Source organism: Candida orthopsilosis (genome assembly GCF_000315875.1).
Source record: "Candida orthopsilosis Co 90-125, chromosome 2 draft sequence".
Classification (NCBI taxonomy): domain Eukaryota; kingdom Fungi; phylum Ascomycota; class Pichiomycetes; order Serinales; family Debaryomycetaceae; genus Lodderomyces; species Lodderomyces orthopsilosis.
Genome location: NC_018295.1, coordinates 1,547,113 through 1,563,393, shown reverse-complemented (window position 1 = coordinate 1,563,393; position 16,281 = coordinate 1,547,113). Strand labels below are relative to the sequence as shown.

At 37.8% G+C, this 16,281-nt stretch overlaps 7 protein-coding genes across 7 annotated transcripts; 4 read left to right on the top strand and 3 right to left on the bottom strand. All coding sequences in view use genetic code 12, as the record gives it.

Annotated features, from left to right (window-relative positions):
• Window positions 1-12: 12 nt before the first annotated feature.
• On the bottom strand, window positions 13-1,164 carry CORT_0B07410 (Gal7 galactose-1-phoshphate uridyl transferase; the record flags this gene model as incomplete). The annotated part of the gene is made up of 1 exon (XM_003867836.1): window positions 13-1,164. One exon carries the CDS (start codon window positions 1,162-1,164, stop codon window positions 13-15), a length of 1,152 nt encoding a protein of 383 aa, XP_003867884.1.
• Window positions 1,165-1,732: 568 nt separating this feature from the next.
• Window positions 1,733-2,707, top strand: CORT_0B07400 (Gal102 UDP-glucose-4-epimerase; the record flags this gene model as incomplete). The annotated part of the gene is made up of 1 exon (XM_003867835.1): window positions 1,733-2,707. One exon carries the CDS (start codon window positions 1,733-1,735, stop codon window positions 2,705-2,707), a length of 975 nt encoding a protein of 324 aa, XP_003867883.1.
• A 14-nt stretch (window positions 2,708-2,721) lies between these two features.
• Window positions 2,722-3,228, bottom strand: CORT_0B07390 (Trs23 protein; the record flags this gene model as incomplete). The annotated part of the gene is made up of 1 exon (XM_003867834.1): window positions 2,722-3,228. The coding sequence occupies one exon, from the start codon at window positions 3,226-3,228 to the stop codon at window positions 2,722-2,724; it is 507 nt and encodes a 168-aa protein (XP_003867882.1).
• A 167-nt stretch (window positions 3,229-3,395) lies between these two features.
• CORT_0B07380 (Gal10 UDP-glucose 4-epimerase) lies at window positions 3,396-5,426 on the bottom strand (the record flags this gene model as incomplete). Its single annotated transcript, XM_003867833.1, has 1 exon — window positions 3,396-5,426. The coding sequence occupies one exon, from the start codon at window positions 5,424-5,426 to the stop codon at window positions 3,396-3,398; it is 2,031 nt and encodes a 676-aa protein (XP_003867881.1).
• Window positions 5,427-6,198: 772 nt separating this feature from the next.
• Window positions 6,199-7,731, top strand: CORT_0B07370 (Gal1 galactokinase; the record flags this gene model as incomplete). The annotated part of the gene is made up of 1 exon (XM_003867832.1): window positions 6,199-7,731. One exon carries the CDS (start codon window positions 6,199-6,201, stop codon window positions 7,729-7,731), a length of 1,533 nt encoding a protein of 510 aa, XP_003867880.1.
• A 2,668-nt stretch (window positions 7,732-10,399) lies between these two features.
• On the top strand, window positions 10,400-11,830 carry CORT_0B07360 (Sha3 serine/threonine kinase; the record flags this gene model as incomplete). The annotated part of the gene is made up of 1 exon (XM_003867831.1): window positions 10,400-11,830. One exon carries the CDS (start codon window positions 10,400-10,402, stop codon window positions 11,828-11,830), a length of 1,431 nt encoding a protein of 476 aa, XP_003867879.1.
• A 2,595-nt stretch (window positions 11,831-14,425) lies between these two features.
• On the top strand, window positions 14,426-16,276 carry CORT_0B07340 (hypothetical protein; the record flags this gene model as incomplete). The annotated part of the gene is made up of 1 exon (XM_003867830.1): window positions 14,426-16,276. The coding sequence occupies one exon, from the start codon at window positions 14,426-14,428 to the stop codon at window positions 16,274-16,276; it is 1,851 nt and encodes a 616-aa protein (XP_003867878.1).
• Window positions 16,277-16,281: the final 5 nt, after the last annotated feature.

Here is a 16,281-nt window from a genome sequence, read left to right as displayed (position 1 = left end):
TACCACTACTTACTATATCAAATCCATGTAATGTTTATCACCATCCAATTCTTGTAATCTAGCAGCAGCTTGTTCACTAGTTAAGTCTCTTTGTGCTTCACCCAACATTTCAAATCCAACGCAAAACTTTTTAACTGTAGCTGATCTTAATAATGGAGGGTAGAAATGCATATGGAACCAAGCACAGTTATGATGCTCATCCGAGCATTCAAAAGGATCCTGGTGGATACCCATTGAATATGGGAACGAAGTGTTGAACAAATTATCATACTTGGTAGTCAACACCTTCAAAATCGACGCTAAATCCCGCTTGTGTTTGTCGTTGAATTCCCTCAAAGACCTCAAATGTTCTTTCGATATAAGTAAAGTTTCAAATGGCCACAATGCCCAATATGGCACAACGACAATGAATGAGTCGTTTTCAGCAACAGTTCTAACCTTTTCTTGTATCTCCAACTGCACGTAGTCACCTAACAAGTGCGAATTGTTTTCCTTGTAGTACTTTTCCATATTGTTTAGCTCATCTTCAACCTCTGTTGGTACAACATCTAAACACCAAGCCTGCCCATGAGGATGTGGATTGGAGCAGCCCATAGCAAACCCTTTGTTTTCGAAAATTTGTAAATATTTGTAGGGTGCTGTTTTTTGCTCCGACTCCAATAAAAGATCGTTGTACAATTTCTGCCAGGTATTTACCACGGTGGCAAGCTCGTCGAGTGACATCAATGGAATAGTGACATTGTGCTTTGGCGAGAAACAAATGACAAAGCATTTTCCTTTGACACCTTGTGTTTTAAAGAGCTTCTTTTTCAAACCATTTTCTTGAGCATCATCGCCATTGTAGTCAGGTTGATCCAATTTTACTGCTGGGTAGTCGTTTGGAAAAATGTAAGTTGTTTCGTATTTTGGGTTTACATCCCCAGTGGCCCTTATATTTCCTGGGCACAAGTAGCATTTAGGATCGTAATCAGGCAACAATGTTTTTTTAATCTCTTCCTTAGCACCTTGCCATGGTCTTTTGGCTCTGTGGGGTGAGCAAAGGACATACCTATTGTTCAAAGGATTATAGCGCCTATGCGAGTGGTTTGTGAAATCAAATGTTTGCGTCATAGCAATGTATGTTGGTGTGGAAGTAATCGGGTTGAGTAAGTGTTCGATGGACATTCTTTGATGCAAAAGGAAAAAACAAAGTGGTATTTATAATGCAAATTGAAAGAAACGATCGTGTAAAAGAAATAGAAAAGCCCTAGTGTACTAGCAGTTGAACAGGAAAAACAATAAGCACTACATGGGAGTTCGTACTTTGAGTCTGTTGATTCAAAGTTGAAGGTTTATACATCCTTCCGATGACGATTGTGCAATATTTTTTGTGTCGGATATTCTGCAGACATTTTTTTGTATTATTTGTTTACAGTTGGAAATGTAGTGACTGACTAAATTTCGAGAATCTACACCAATCTAGTCTTAAGTATGATGCAACGTTACATTTTGGACAATTGTAAACTACACAAAAATCAGGGACGGAAAAATTACTCAACAGAAAGTGGAGGCTTCTGATATCTAAACAATTGCTATTTCGCCATAAGGTGAAACTAAAACCAACATAGCATGGAAAGAGATATTCCATTCATCTAACGGAGCAAAATCAAGTCACGAAAAAGTTGAGGACATTTTTTAATGTTTTAAATCGTTTCATTTCGAATCCAACTTCAACACAATCACTACATCTCACATGACGAATTATACGAGGTGCGTTTTGGTCTCTGGCGGTGCCGGATTCATTGGTGGTAACTTCCTATCACGGGCTGTTCAACATTATCCAGACTACTGCTTTATTTGTGTTGATGTGCTAAACTACGCCAGCAATTACGAGATGCTAAGACCTTTGGAACGACTTGAAAACTTTAAATTTATAAAATTGGATTTGAGTGAGGATGTAAATCAGCTAATCCAAATAGCTCAAGAGTATCGAGTGACTGACATTATTAATTTTGCCGCAGAGTCATCCGTCGATAGGTCATTTTTATCGCCCATATTTTTCACCAAAAACAATATCTTTGCAACCCAAAACTTACTTGAATGTTATAGGCTTCTACCAGAGCAGATACAAACCTTCATTCACATTTCCACCGATGAAGTTTACGGAGACGAAGTGGAACGAGCAACTGAGAGCTCTCCCTTGAACCCTACAAACCCTTATTCAGCGACCAAGGCTGCAACCGACTTGATCCTAAATGCGTATACAAAGTCGTATAAACTACCAGTAACCATTTTACGACCAAATAATATTTATGGACCAGGTCAGTACCCAGAAAAACTCATACCCTTAGTAATTGAGTGTGGGGAGAAAAATAGGCCCGTTCCAATACATGGCGATGGCAAGAATGGAAGGAGGTATTTATATATTAGTGATTTTTTGGATGCTATGGACATTGTATGGCACAAGAGTGAATGTGCGGGACAAGTATACAATGTTGGAGGGGATGTGCAGCATGAGCAGCCGATAGATAATAATTCACTAGTTGGGTTGGTCAATGATGTGTTTGGGTATTCAGTTGATATTGTGTATGTAAAGGACAGAAATTATAATGACTTGGATTACTCCATGGACACATCAAAATTGCGCAAGCTCGGCTGGAGGCAAAAGATTACTTTACGTGAGGGGTTAAAAGCAATGAGGGTAGATAAAGATAAGTGTTCATATTAAATATTAAATCTGTACTATAGTAATATTTCTCTAACTTTTGCATCAAATAGTGAGCTTTTGATAGGCATATCCATAGAATAAAAAGGATTCTTCATAACGTAGTCAGAATAAGCCACATACAAGTGTTTGAATAAATCATTAGTACGTTGTACTTCAACGGAGTCTAAGTTGGGCATTGTCACCAAAACGAATTTCAACCCACTAACAGTTTGAAATATGTACAAGTTGAACAAATCGGTTTCCACACTTTTCAATCCAGTACGATTACTATTTGAACTCATTTGTCTACCTGTAGATAAAATCTGAGCATTGTGTTGCGAGTTGGAATCTTCGGCTGATTTTGATGACGTTGTTGAATTTATCGTTGATGTAAGTTTTGATCCAATTGCGTGTACCCCATGAAGAGTACCCGCTAGAACAAGATAATCGTTAGCTGTGAGTTTGGAAAGTCCAGGTTGGATTTCATTTTGGTATATAAGACCACCGGCTTTGTTTAGTATAAGGATGGAGTATGTTTTCATTTTTGGTGATAGTTGATGGTGATTGGAATTCAATTTTTCGCGGTGCGTTTAAGATTATCTCGTTCCAGTATTTTTACTTCAACGCACATGTTGCAAATTCTGCCCACAAGGGATCTTTACAACTAAAGGGGTTTGAAACGATTGCCGCTAGCTATTATTTCTTAAAACTATTTAATCAATTTGATAAACTCATACTTGATTTTTGAACCGTAAGTTTCACCTTTTTTCAATACAACCTGTCCTTTGTAATCATCTAAATGAATAGCATCAACAAATCGTGAAGGTTCAACACAAAAGCCACTCCTTTTGCCATACTGAGTACAATTGACTCCATCACCTGTGTAAAATTGGAATGCGGGATCAGTGCTTGAGACAATCAACTTAATGCTGCTATTTGGATGGGTTGCTTCAATCAATGGCTGCAAGTTGTTTGATCTTGTATCGGTTAAATTACCCTCGTCAACAACAAAACAATCATCTAAAACTACATCGGACGATATAGTTTCTGGAATACTCCTTGAAACAATATTACCCGTTGGAAGTTTTTCAACATCCAACTCAAGAAATTTATTCACGGAGGATTTAACTTGGGTTCCATCGATAATGGTATTGTTTGAGACATTGAAGTAGCTATGATTAGTCAAGTTGACAATTGTTGCATCACCACCAAGCAACTTTGCCTCGTACTCAATCTCGACCGATGAATTGTCGATAGTGTATTGCACAACTGTTTCCAAAGTACCGGGAAACCCATCAGTTCCATCCACGTCAACAACCTTGAACTCAACGGTAAACTTTCCATCCTTGTGCTTAACCACTGGCCCGTAAAAGTTTTGCTTATCAAATCCGTTGGATCCAGCGTGTAGTGTGTTATTACCTTCATTTTGGGTTAATTTAAACTTTGCACCATCCAACTCAAATTCACCCCCTTTGATTCTGTTGGCATAACGACCAACTGTGGTTCCAAAATATGGATTCGATTTCAGCTTATAATCCTGGGCGTTATCAAACCCACAAACAATATGCTGCTCACCAACTTTGATATCTTGAATCAATGCACCTCGATTGCAAAAGCTCACTTGCAAATCCTTACTTTGTATAGTATGTAAACGATTATGCAAACCATCAAAATTTTTCCATTTGTAATCTTTAATTTCAAACCCAAACGGATTCTCTGTTGTCCATTTCCAAAGATCCCTACATGCGCCATCGATACTCAATTCAGCTTTCCATTTCAACTCTTCATGAGCACGATCAGGTTTAGCTGTCAAATTTAAAACGTCACCTTGTCTTCTGCCCACAACCTTGTATGGTAACTCCCTTCCAACAGCTTTGCAGAATGCATTATAGACTTGGAAAACAGTAGAGCCTTTACCAGTACCCAAGTTCCACTCACGGTACAACCCCTTTTCACGCAAGTTCTTTAAATAGTTCAAAGCAGCAATGTGTCCTTTAGCTAAGTCGACTACATGAATGTAATCTCTGATTGGCGTTCCATCAATGGAGTCGTAGTCATCGCCAAAGATGGACAATATGTCACGTCTACCAATTGCCACCTGCGACAAGTATGGTAACAAATTGTTTGGTATACCAAGTGGATCTTCACCTAACAACCCTGATGGATGTGCACCAATTGGATTAAAGTATCTCAAAATTGCAACTTGCCACGCATCATCACTTGAGTAAATGTCTTTTAATATCTGTTCAATAACAAACTTGGTCTTTCCGTAGGGGTTTGTGGGATCGGTTGGACAAGTTTCAGGAATAGGGATATATTTCGTAGGGCCAAATCTAGTGACATCTCCATAAACAGTGGCACTTGATGAAAAAACAATTGTCTTGACATTATTTTCAGAGCATACGTCGAGCAAAGTCATGGTTCCACCAACATTGTTTTCGTAATACTTTAATGGTATTTTGGTTGACTCGCCCACAGCTTTTAATGCAGCAAAATGAATGACGCCTTGAATATCATACTGTTTAAACACTTTGTCCAACTCATCGCGGTTTCTCAAGTCGACATCGTAAAATGGAATATGTTGATTAACAATAAACTCAATACGAGCAACTGCGTCGTATGAAGAATTGGATAAGTTGTCAACGATGACCACTTTATATCCATTGTTGATTAACTCAATAACTGTGTGTGATCCGATATAACCGGCTCCGCCGGTAACAAGAATGTATTTGTCTGCCATTTGTGTTGAATAATAGTGAGATAAGTATAGTAAGATGGCTTTTATTCTGGTGCGATGATGTATTATATTTATATCTTTTATAATATTTCCCGCGAAAGCCTTACAGATGTCCGATAGAATTTAAAAATGTAACGTTACATAGGTACTTAGTATGGAGAAATTGAGGGGGACATACTTAAGGAGAGAATAATTCTCTACACGTATAAAACGACGAGGCGTAAGAATTAGACAATTTTCATACAGACAGTCGGAGGCAGTCAACCCTCTACATATATCTGTTTTATAATCTTTCCAATGAGGTGATTTTTGTCCAACACAACAAACCAGAAATACCTAAGTACAAAATTGAAAATTCTGTGTCTGGGTGGAGAAATCTCGGAGAAATGATATGTTTTGTGAATGCAATTTATATGTGTGTGGGGGTCCATGAGATTTTGTGTGATGAGATCCAAATTTGTATGGTAAGACTCAATGTAACGTTACATTTTTTTATTTTTTATTTTCGTTTGCCGTTTACATTCGCTGACATTTCTTTTTGTTTCTTTTTTTCGTGTCACGGATTAAAAATCTCTCACCGACACAAAAAAATCTCCAACATATGTTTACCTAGCAATGGATATCCAATCAACTCAACCTATAGGAATATTTAGTCACCCACACGAGGAGTATTATCCGATTTCTCGTTAGCTTTATTCCTATTTTTTGTATTTAAATTAAATAATCTGAATTTTCCACCTGAAAGAAAAGTCCCTCCATTCATGGAATTATTAAAATGTCCGTTCCAAAGTTTAACGATTTATCATTCTATTCCAATCCAAAAGCTCACAACTCCAGGTATGCTGACTTAGTGGCTTCTTTCATGGCTAACTTTCCCAATGATGAGATTGAGTTTTTTGCTAGATCCCCGGGTAGAGTCAATTTGATTGGTGACCACATCGATTACAACTACTTCCCGGTGTTACCTATGGCTATTGAGGTTGATGTCGTAGCTGCTGTCTCAACGAATGAAAAGGGAGTCATTGCTATTTCAAATACTGATGCTGCTAAATTCCCCAAGGAGACAGTAGCCATAGGAAAAGATTCTGGTTTTGCTATTGATAAGGAACATCATACTTGGGCAAACTATTTCAAATGTGGTTTAATAGTGGCAGCTAAGTTCTTGGAAGAGAGGTCAGGTGAGGGCAAACACAAATTAAAAGGAATGAATATTACTTTTAGTGGAACTGTGCCTACTGGTGGTGGGTTATCTTCATCTGCTGCATTCTGTGTTGCTTCAACCTTGGCTGTATTGTATGCAAATGGTATTGAGAATATTAGTAAAGCCGACTTGACTAGAATCACAGTCGTTTCTGAGCATTATCTTGGTCTCAACAATGGTGGAATGGATCAATGTGCATCGGTTTATGGTGAGCAAGGTAAAGCTTTGTTTATTCAATTTAAACCACAGTTGAAGGGGACGCCATTCGAATTTCCAGCCAAGAACTTGACATTTGTTATTACCAATAGTTTACAAGTTTCGAACAAGTATGAGACTGCTCCAATTCATTACAATTTGCGAGTGGTGGAAATGGCAATTGCTGGTGATTTATTGGCTAAAAAATTAGGTGTTGAAGGTAAGCCTGGTATTGCTAAGGATTCGAATGTTGATACATACTCTCTTCGTGGAGTAATGGATGGGTATTGTGGAGAATGGGATGGAGAAAATTTAGAAAAGGGGATTGCCAATATGTCAAAGATGATTGATGTTGTTGAAAAAATCTTATCCGAAAAGAAAGGTTACACTGTGAAGCAATGTTGTCAAGAGTTAGGCATCACTCCTAAGGATTTCCATTCAAGATACCTCAAAAAGATCCCTGTTAAGTTTGATGTGTTAAAGTTGTATCAACGTTCGCTTCATGTTTACCGTGAGAGTTTACGAGTATTACAAACCCTTCAATTGTTATCAACACCAATTGATGACGACGCCAAGTTTTTCCAAACTTTTGGTTCCCTCATGAATGAATCTCAACACGATCTTGATGTGTTGAATGAATCTTCCAATGCTAAGCTTAATGAAGTTTGCTCCATTGCATTGAAGAATGGTGCATACGGCTCAAGAGTCACTGGTGCTGGTTGGGGTGGGTCAATTGTACATTTGACTTCAACAGAGAATTTGCAAAAGTTGACAAACAGTTTAATTGACGCGTATTACAAGCGTGAATTTCCTGGAATTAAGGAAGAGGAAATTCAAGAGGCTGTAATTGATAGTAAACCGGCCACAGGAAGTTGCTTAGTGTCCGCTGATATCGTAAACAAGCTTGTATGAGGCTTGGAAAGTTTCACATGCAATTGGAAAACAAGGGGTCCGGTTTAGATAAACTTTGTAAATCTAGAATATCTCAATAAATTACCTCATGTGCACTCGCTTAAATTGATCTTATCTCCTGTCGCGCTCATAACCGTTGCTTTCCTATAAACTCTATTTAGATTCTATTTTAGGAATGTAAACAAGGATTAACCTGAATAAGCTTAGCTCTGGTAAATTTTCACATGCTTTATCGACTACTGTTTTATATCAAAACTCTAGATAGTAAGACAATAGGAAATTCATTCGTAGAAGACTTATTCCTTATTGTTCGACGAAGATGAGATATATTTTTCACATGCAAATTTTGTCAATTAATGAAATATGATAAAAGGTAACAGAGAATAACTTGACATAGCCTAGCCATGTTTTAGACACACGTGGGCATCGATACCAACAGAGTTACATATTACCGATTCTGTTGAAGGATATATTGCACCATTGGCTACCACAGTCAGTGTAAAACTCCGATGTGTATTGACCCTGTAGGAATAGTCTCGGAGTTGACCTTTAGCGAAGAGTATTACTTCATAAATGCCAAGCTAAACAAAAGAATGTGGCTGTCGCAGTTAATGCATAAAGTATCGGCGTTTATGCACAATTTCTTAAATTAAAGTTATAACCTTAATAAAGTGTATAGCCTTGTAGGATCACTGATGAACAAAACAGAGAGAAGATGGCATGCGTATGAGCTTCTTCAACTTGAAAGAGACATTCCCAGGTAGCATAGCAATACGAATTAGTGCTTGTGCTTCTTCCAGCAAATATGTTGTTCCGGTTTTTTCCTAATACCGAGGAAGCAAGTGAAAAGAGCAATTATTGCCAATTTTAAGGTACAACCGGAGCAGTCCGATGTCAATGATCTGATTGATACTCACACCCGCTTAGCATACTCATCTTTTCTAAGTTCAACCGCGTGTTACTTTCTTCCGCGGTAGAAAATTTTGTGGTTGATAAAAGTCGAATGATTTAATCATCAGTTCTTCAGATTTTAGTCTGCATTTTTGTGTTCTTTTGTTTGTCGTTTCTCGGATTAATTTTTTCCACAGTAAGGTAGAGCGACATTGCGGAAAAAAAGTTGAAAAGCAGTTTCCCAAATAGGAAATCAGGTGAGATCTCTGCAGCGATAGCTACTTTGGTTCAAAAGTTGATCACAATGATCAGTTTATTTCGTATCAATGCAATTGCAAACTTGTAAATCTGGGGAAAGCGTAAAAGGAAAGATCAGGGGAGTGATGGCAAAAGGATCATTCATATGGGTTTGTAATAGCAATTTTTGTGGAGAAAATGTGCGACTACGGAATAGAGTCAGTCATTCAAGATAGTGCTCAATGGAGAGGGCAATACCATGCGGATGTAATCGAAGAGTACGGCTCTCGGTGCTTGTAATTGCTCACCACTGTAGCTTTAAAGAATCTTATCTCCGCTGGAGAAGAGCAAATAGCGAAAAAATAATAAATAAGTAACTAAAAAGTGAGGTAAGCACTTAATGTCCGCTTTCGAAAGTTGCGTGATCAGAAAGCAGAAAGCACCTCGTAGAAATGGGGAAGAATGTAAGTGAATGAAAGTTGACGATTTTGCAACGAAATTTCCAAAAAGGGATTGTAGTGTTAGGAAAATTTTCACATGCAGTAATATTTAATGTCGCATTTTGATAATTTATGACATTTTGCAGACAATATAACAAGATACGATGAAAGCAAGTACACTGTTTTTGTGTAGCACGTTTTGTAGCAATTTCTGTCCATAGTTTTCAGTATAACCATCTCTCGCTTTGTAAAAAGAAAGATTCAGAACAGGAGTTAAGGGATGAAATTCACATGCTGATTGCTAGCGCCACGTGAGGTTCCAACATTATAGTTTTACTAGACCCGTCTTTGCCACAGTTGTGTCTAGCAACATCAAGAACTAAAAGGAGGAATTTAAACTTGATCTTCAAACGTGGCCAAAAATAGAGCGGAGTTTATGGCATAGCCCTAAGCGTAGGGACATGTAGCGCAGAAGTATATGGGCTCGGCGGATATAATAAACTGACCATTTGCAGAATCAGGAGCTCCAATACGAATGTTTTACAGCTTTGGTTTGCTATTCGTATTTGTTCCTCGGTAACATTTACTCCTGTTCCATTGAGGCACAATAAAATCTTTATTTTTTATTTTATTTTGTTTTATTTATTTTATTTTAATTGTTTTTTCTTTGGGCTTTGAATAATCATACCACGCAATAAGATTGTAACCAAATTAATCTATTGTTGCGGAACGACCATTTACGAATATGGAATACTATTTCCTAAGGCAACTTGTCTCAATATACCCGTCTATGAATGACGTGCGGTGGTAAGAGTGCGGAAGGAATTCCAAAGGATAAACCTCAAACGTTCCGGAGTTTAGAAAACCATACAAAGGAGTTTATTTAACCCTTTGTACATGGTGGTTCTAGAAAGAAAACGATTTAACGGAAAATAACAAATTAGACGCTGAAAATGTAAAAAATCGGAAAAGGTCAAATAATATAATAAAAAATAAAAAAAATTATAAATATTAAATTCCAAAATTGCAACAAAATTATATAAAAGAGAATCCAAGTTCTTAAATCCAATATTGCCTTCTTTTTATCACCACAGCTTATCATGACTATACTACCACTATTTGATTCACCATGTTATTCACAACCAACCAAGAGACAAAAGTCAAACGTCAACATGAGTCTAGATGGATACATGTTTAACGAAGAGTTGAGATTTGTTCGTAAAATTGGCGCAGGTACCTACGGTCTTATATACTTGGTGGAAAACATATACACCAAGCAACAATTTGCAGCCAAGATGGTATTGAAACAACAACCAATGAAACTTGGCACCAACACATCATCCAACAAGCAACTTATACAACAACAGTTTTATCAATATTTTCTCAATCATGTGATACCCAAACCAAGAAGCATAGACTTTGACTACATTAAAGGACAAGGACACGATTGTCAATTCTTAACAGAAATTGCATTACATTTAAAGGTACATGATCATCCAAATGTTGCAACCATACATGAAGTATTTGAATTGGAAAACTTTGCCGTTGTTATACTACTAGACTACTTTGAGCAAGGTGACTTGTTTGGTAATATAATTGATTTACAAATCTTTCAACAGAGGCGAAATGATAGAGAGAAACAATTGTTGATGAAGAATGCCATGCTACAGTTGATTGATGCCGTGGAGTATTGCAATCAAAACTCTGTATACCATTGTGACTTGAAACCGGAGAACATAATGGTCAAGTACAACAAGGACTACAGGAGGCCCCACACGGACTCTAACATCATCGAATACAACGAAATACAAATCTTTTTGATAGATTTTGGTCTTGCTATGGAAACAGATTTAATTGCATGTAACTTGTGCAGAGGCTCAAGTTTCTACATGTCACCAGAAAGAATTACAAATTACACTACAAGCAAACTAATACGCAACATGGTTGATATTGAATCCTTTCCAGTTTCACTGAATGACAAATCTATAAAATTACTACCTACCTTGGCTGGAGATGTTTGGGCTTTGGGTATTCTTTTGATCAACATCAGTTGTTCGAGAAACCCTTGGCCTATAGCATCATTTGACGGTCAAAGTGAGGTTTTTATTAGTTACATGTTGCAAAACAAAAAAGACATCTTATCGTCGATCCTTCCTATTTCGGGTCAATTTAATGACCTATTGGATAAAATATTCAAATTGAATCCAAATGATCGAATTGATTTGCACCTGCTATCCAATGAAGTGATCGGATGTGACTTTTTCAATGACACACACATCAAGAGATCAACACATCATCAAACAAATCCACAATTACATACTCCACCAGACTCATTAACTTATAATTCATACGCCAGTGAATTTGAAGAAGAAGAAGAGGAGGATGATTATGATGAAGTAGAGGAGGATGAAGAGTATGTCGATGCTGAAGAATTTGCTGAGGTTCAAATCTCACTGAAATGTCCTATTCAAGAGGCTTTTGTACGTGTTATGCCGAGATTTTCTCAAGGCACCAGCACTGCAATTTGCTAATTGATTCTTTTAATAGTTTATATAATTTCAATTCTTAAAATAAATTTTAATACAGTTTTTGAAAACTGCTGGTGTAGATTAATCCCTTCTTAATTTGCGGTCTCTTCTGTAAATTAATTGAACCACGGTTAAAAAATATATATTTCAAAGCGAGAACAGCCGCAAATTATGCATCTACTTGAATTTTGTGTTACCTTTCTAGTCATCAGCTTGGCGGTTAATTCTTTCTATTCTTTTGTTGTGGTTTCCGGTTTTTTACGTTTTCGAGTCCGAGTCTCGATTTTCTACAATATATAGAGAATCGGGTTTCACTCTTCGCCTATCTCTTGTACTATTGTTTTAGCCAATTACTAGTATCTACAGTGGTTGAAATTCTGAACAATAAAAAAAAAAGAAATTTATGGAAAGATGAGGCAAGATGGCTATAACTTGCTACACCCTCTGTCTTCCTGTGTATTTTGGACTCGACATGAGCTACGGCGAATGAGAACAAAAGTTTGATTACCAATTACCCCTTTGTCAAGCCAAGGAGATTGCATTTGCGTGCATATCGCTGATAGAGCATTTAGTGATGCCTAAAGTGATTCTTTTATTTTTATGTTGCTCTGACCACACGGGCCAAGGGAAGTAACAGAAAACGCTTCCGCCTTTTGATGTTGTTCTGTTTTTGTAATCCTGACTTTGAGTCAGCTATTGTTTGCAAATGTATTTGCGGCACTAGGGCTGTAGTTAGGTTGAACTGGATGAACCTCAAGAGGACAAAGTTTCTGACTTTGTTGAAAACAGCACTTCCAATAGCATGCAGCACTTTTGGAAACTTAGAAACTCAATATCTTTCCACTTCTAATATCAGAAGCTCCTCAAAATTCGTAGAATTTCCAATCTCTTATCTCTGGCTCTTGCGTAACAATAGCTCAATGCATCTCATAAGATTCACCTTTGTCACTCTTACACAATTTACTACCTTCGGTTAAATGATTATTTGGTTTGCTGAGAGATCTCCCGAATCGTTGATTGTTTTGAGTCATCTTTACAAAATTTTGACAGTAAACGGAAAAAACAATTGCTTTGTGGCCTAAAGTGTTTTTTTTATCCTCGGGCCATGTTGAGTTCACTTCATAGCCTTCAGTGCTATATTCAGCCGTTCCATATTCGAGAACACAATAAGATGTATCTTTTGCACTTTAACTGGAATTTTTGATCTCCATTATATCCTCTTTCGTCAAGAGTTTTTCCAACACCCTTTTGACAACCGCTTGTAATTTCATCCCGTAGAACTACAAAATAAGATTTTTTCCACTACATGAAAAGCAGTAACATTTGTCAAACAATAAATAACAACCGTGCCGTAAGGCTACACTGCAGCTTCTTGGAAAAGTATTGGGATGATTTCAACACCAAACGCTAATGCACACATTTCATGAACCTCGGTCAGGCTATCGTAAAGTCGCAAAGGATGATAAGGCAGAAGTAGTGGCAATCGTTTCTACTTTGTGGGAACTTCACTTTCTCAGATAAAAAGATGACAACTTTTACTCATTATATTTAAGCACTTTAAAAGGCTTTGCAACCAGTTTCTAACTGATTATAATTAATTACATCGCTCATGGCTTTCATCCTTTGTATGTGGTTCCAAAATTGAGGATTAACAATCAACTTATTTGCCTCAAAATAGACCCACATTTTTGCAAGAAAATGAGATTGATTAAGAAGGTATCGCAAAGAGCATGGCAGGTAAGTCATGTTGTGTAGTAGATTATCGCATATACACATTAGAGGCAATAATTCAAAATTGCACGTAATACATGTGTATGGTGGGACTTCTGTGCGGCTCCCCACCATTCGGACTTTTCTCAAATCTGCACCTTTCATAGAGTTCAATCGGTAGCGCAACTGAACAAACCACCATTATGAGATAGCCCCTAAACATTCAGGTTATAAAACGTAATTTGTTTGTTTGATTCGTACAAACAGATGCACTGACTCCTCTGGGGAATCTATTGATGTTCATAATACTCGCACGACTACTACACAGGACCTACCATCTCACATTCTTTGAATCTATGCGGACAATTACATGCTCTTGAGACTATTCAAGAGAGAAATCTAGGTTGATCTCCTCCAACTTCGACATAACCGAAGCACTTCTTTTCAGGGTGTTATCTTTTTTCTTTCCCATTTGTTCCTTGTATGACCTCATCGCATAATCGCGCGGGCACTCCTTTCTAGTACATTCGATTCAAATCCTTCATGTAAGAGATCCCATCTCAGACTACAGGCAAGAAGTAGGAAACCACTTTAAATAAAATACTCAACAAAACCTAGACCTTAAAAGATTGGAGGGACAACTCACAAATAAGTTGAAAATTTGGTTCACTTGGAAGAAACGAGAAGAGAAAAAAAAAAAAAGTTTGCTTCAACTTCAACGTTAAACACGAAGTACATTATCAGGGAGACGAACTCAAGCCATATCACTCGAGCTTCCTTCAAGATTGATTCAAACTAATCTCTTAAGATAGATACTATTACTGCCAGGTTTATGCAATAGAGAACTCAACTTTTTTGCTTCAACATATACCACAAGTGAATTTGAGAATGGATCAGAGCAAGTCAAAGCAAACCTCATCGACTCTGCTGTCGGCTCCTATTATACTTTCACCACCACCACTAGACCACACTCAGCCGAATGCTCTGCAGCAAATCCAATTGAATCAGACGGAGTTCCTACCAAATTACAACAGACAACAGAGTGTTGGATACAATCTTCAACATGAGTTTGAAACATTGACTGCAGAGTTGGACTTAGACTTGAAGAATCAAGCAAGGGTCTCACAGAGTGCCCCACCACCCATTTCATTAAGTCAAGATCAGTACCAAGGTTCCCATCAACCAACATCAAGCTCTAATTTAGTTGCACCAGCTGCATCTAAGTTTAACAATGCAGGCATTTCATCGAATTTGTTAAATATGGGGTCAACAAACACAGTTTCCGAAAAGGAGGTTAATTCATTATCATCAACCCCACAAGTGGCAGCATCAAACCCGCAGTTGAGTTCATTGTTGGAAAATAGAATTCAGAGCTCACAACCGACAGGTGGTTTCTTACAACCTCCATCTGCTTCTATTCCCGATAGACCACAATCAGCTCACGATTTTACAAATATTTTCCGTAGAACAGGGCATGGACTCACGGGGTTTAACCAAGGTATTGCATCACAACAACCTTCAAATCAGTCGAATTTATACCTGGATCTTTTGGTATTCAGCAATTGGATCGAAAATCTTAGTCCACAAGACACAGTTTCAATGATTGATTATTTGTGTGCTAGCTTGCCGGTTGACGTGCTACTCTCATTCCAGGCAAAATTAGACCAACACTTACAAGCTTATAACCAACCACCAGGTGTATTAAATCCATTATCACCATATGGAAACACTTCGTTGAATTCCGATCTTTATAATGATATGGAGAACTTGAGTTTAAATGATAGAAAATCAAAATTTGGCCAGCCTTCGGCACAAAAATCGTCTGCATTTCAAGCCAACACCGAGGCAACTGCATTCAATCCGAATTTGCTCAACCTTGAGAAGGGAATAGCACGTCCACGTTCTGCTGATCCATTTTTGCAAAAGAACCAAGGACCGGTTAGCACATTTGAGAGATCAAAATCACCCACATCACATTTACATGAAAAGACAAATTTCTTGCAATTGGCAGCGAACAATTCACAGGCATCACCATACTACTATCAATATGGCAATAACACTCAACCTTACTATTCATCAAGTCTGATCAATAGTGCTGCGCCAGGTCTTCATCAGGATGAGAACCTTGACATGTCTAGTACTGCTTTGAAACTAGGAGCACTTGCCACAATTAACTCCAGAGTAGCTTTGGATAGTAACAGGAAGCATCCACATGGAAGTACAACCTGGAGCTCTGTCCCACAAAATCATCACCACCACAACCTTCAACATAGCCAATCTCAGAATCAAGTTCTGCCTCAACTGGACAAGTTCAACAACTTTTCTTCATCGACGATGAAATTTGAGAATGCGATAAACAGAGGAGCAAACTCTGCATCAGTTCCCGCCAACTCACACCAAAGAAACAATTACAATACACCCACAGGATTGAAAAGAAAAGTGACCTCGCCTACAGCTTCCAGCATGCAACACTCAAACATCTCTACCAACTCAATCAATAGTCAAACTGGAACCACATCATCAATGCCTAGTGAAGTTGCAAGTGTTGATCTTTTAAACAATATCCCCGCATGGTTAAAGTTACTCAGATTGCACAAATATACCGATTGCTTAAAGGATATGTATTGGAGAGATTTGATTGAGTTGAATAGTGAGCAATTGGAAGAGAAAGGAGTGGCTGCCTTGGGCGCCAGACGTAAACTTTTGAAAGCGTTTGAAGTGGTGAAAAACAGTCAATGATCCGT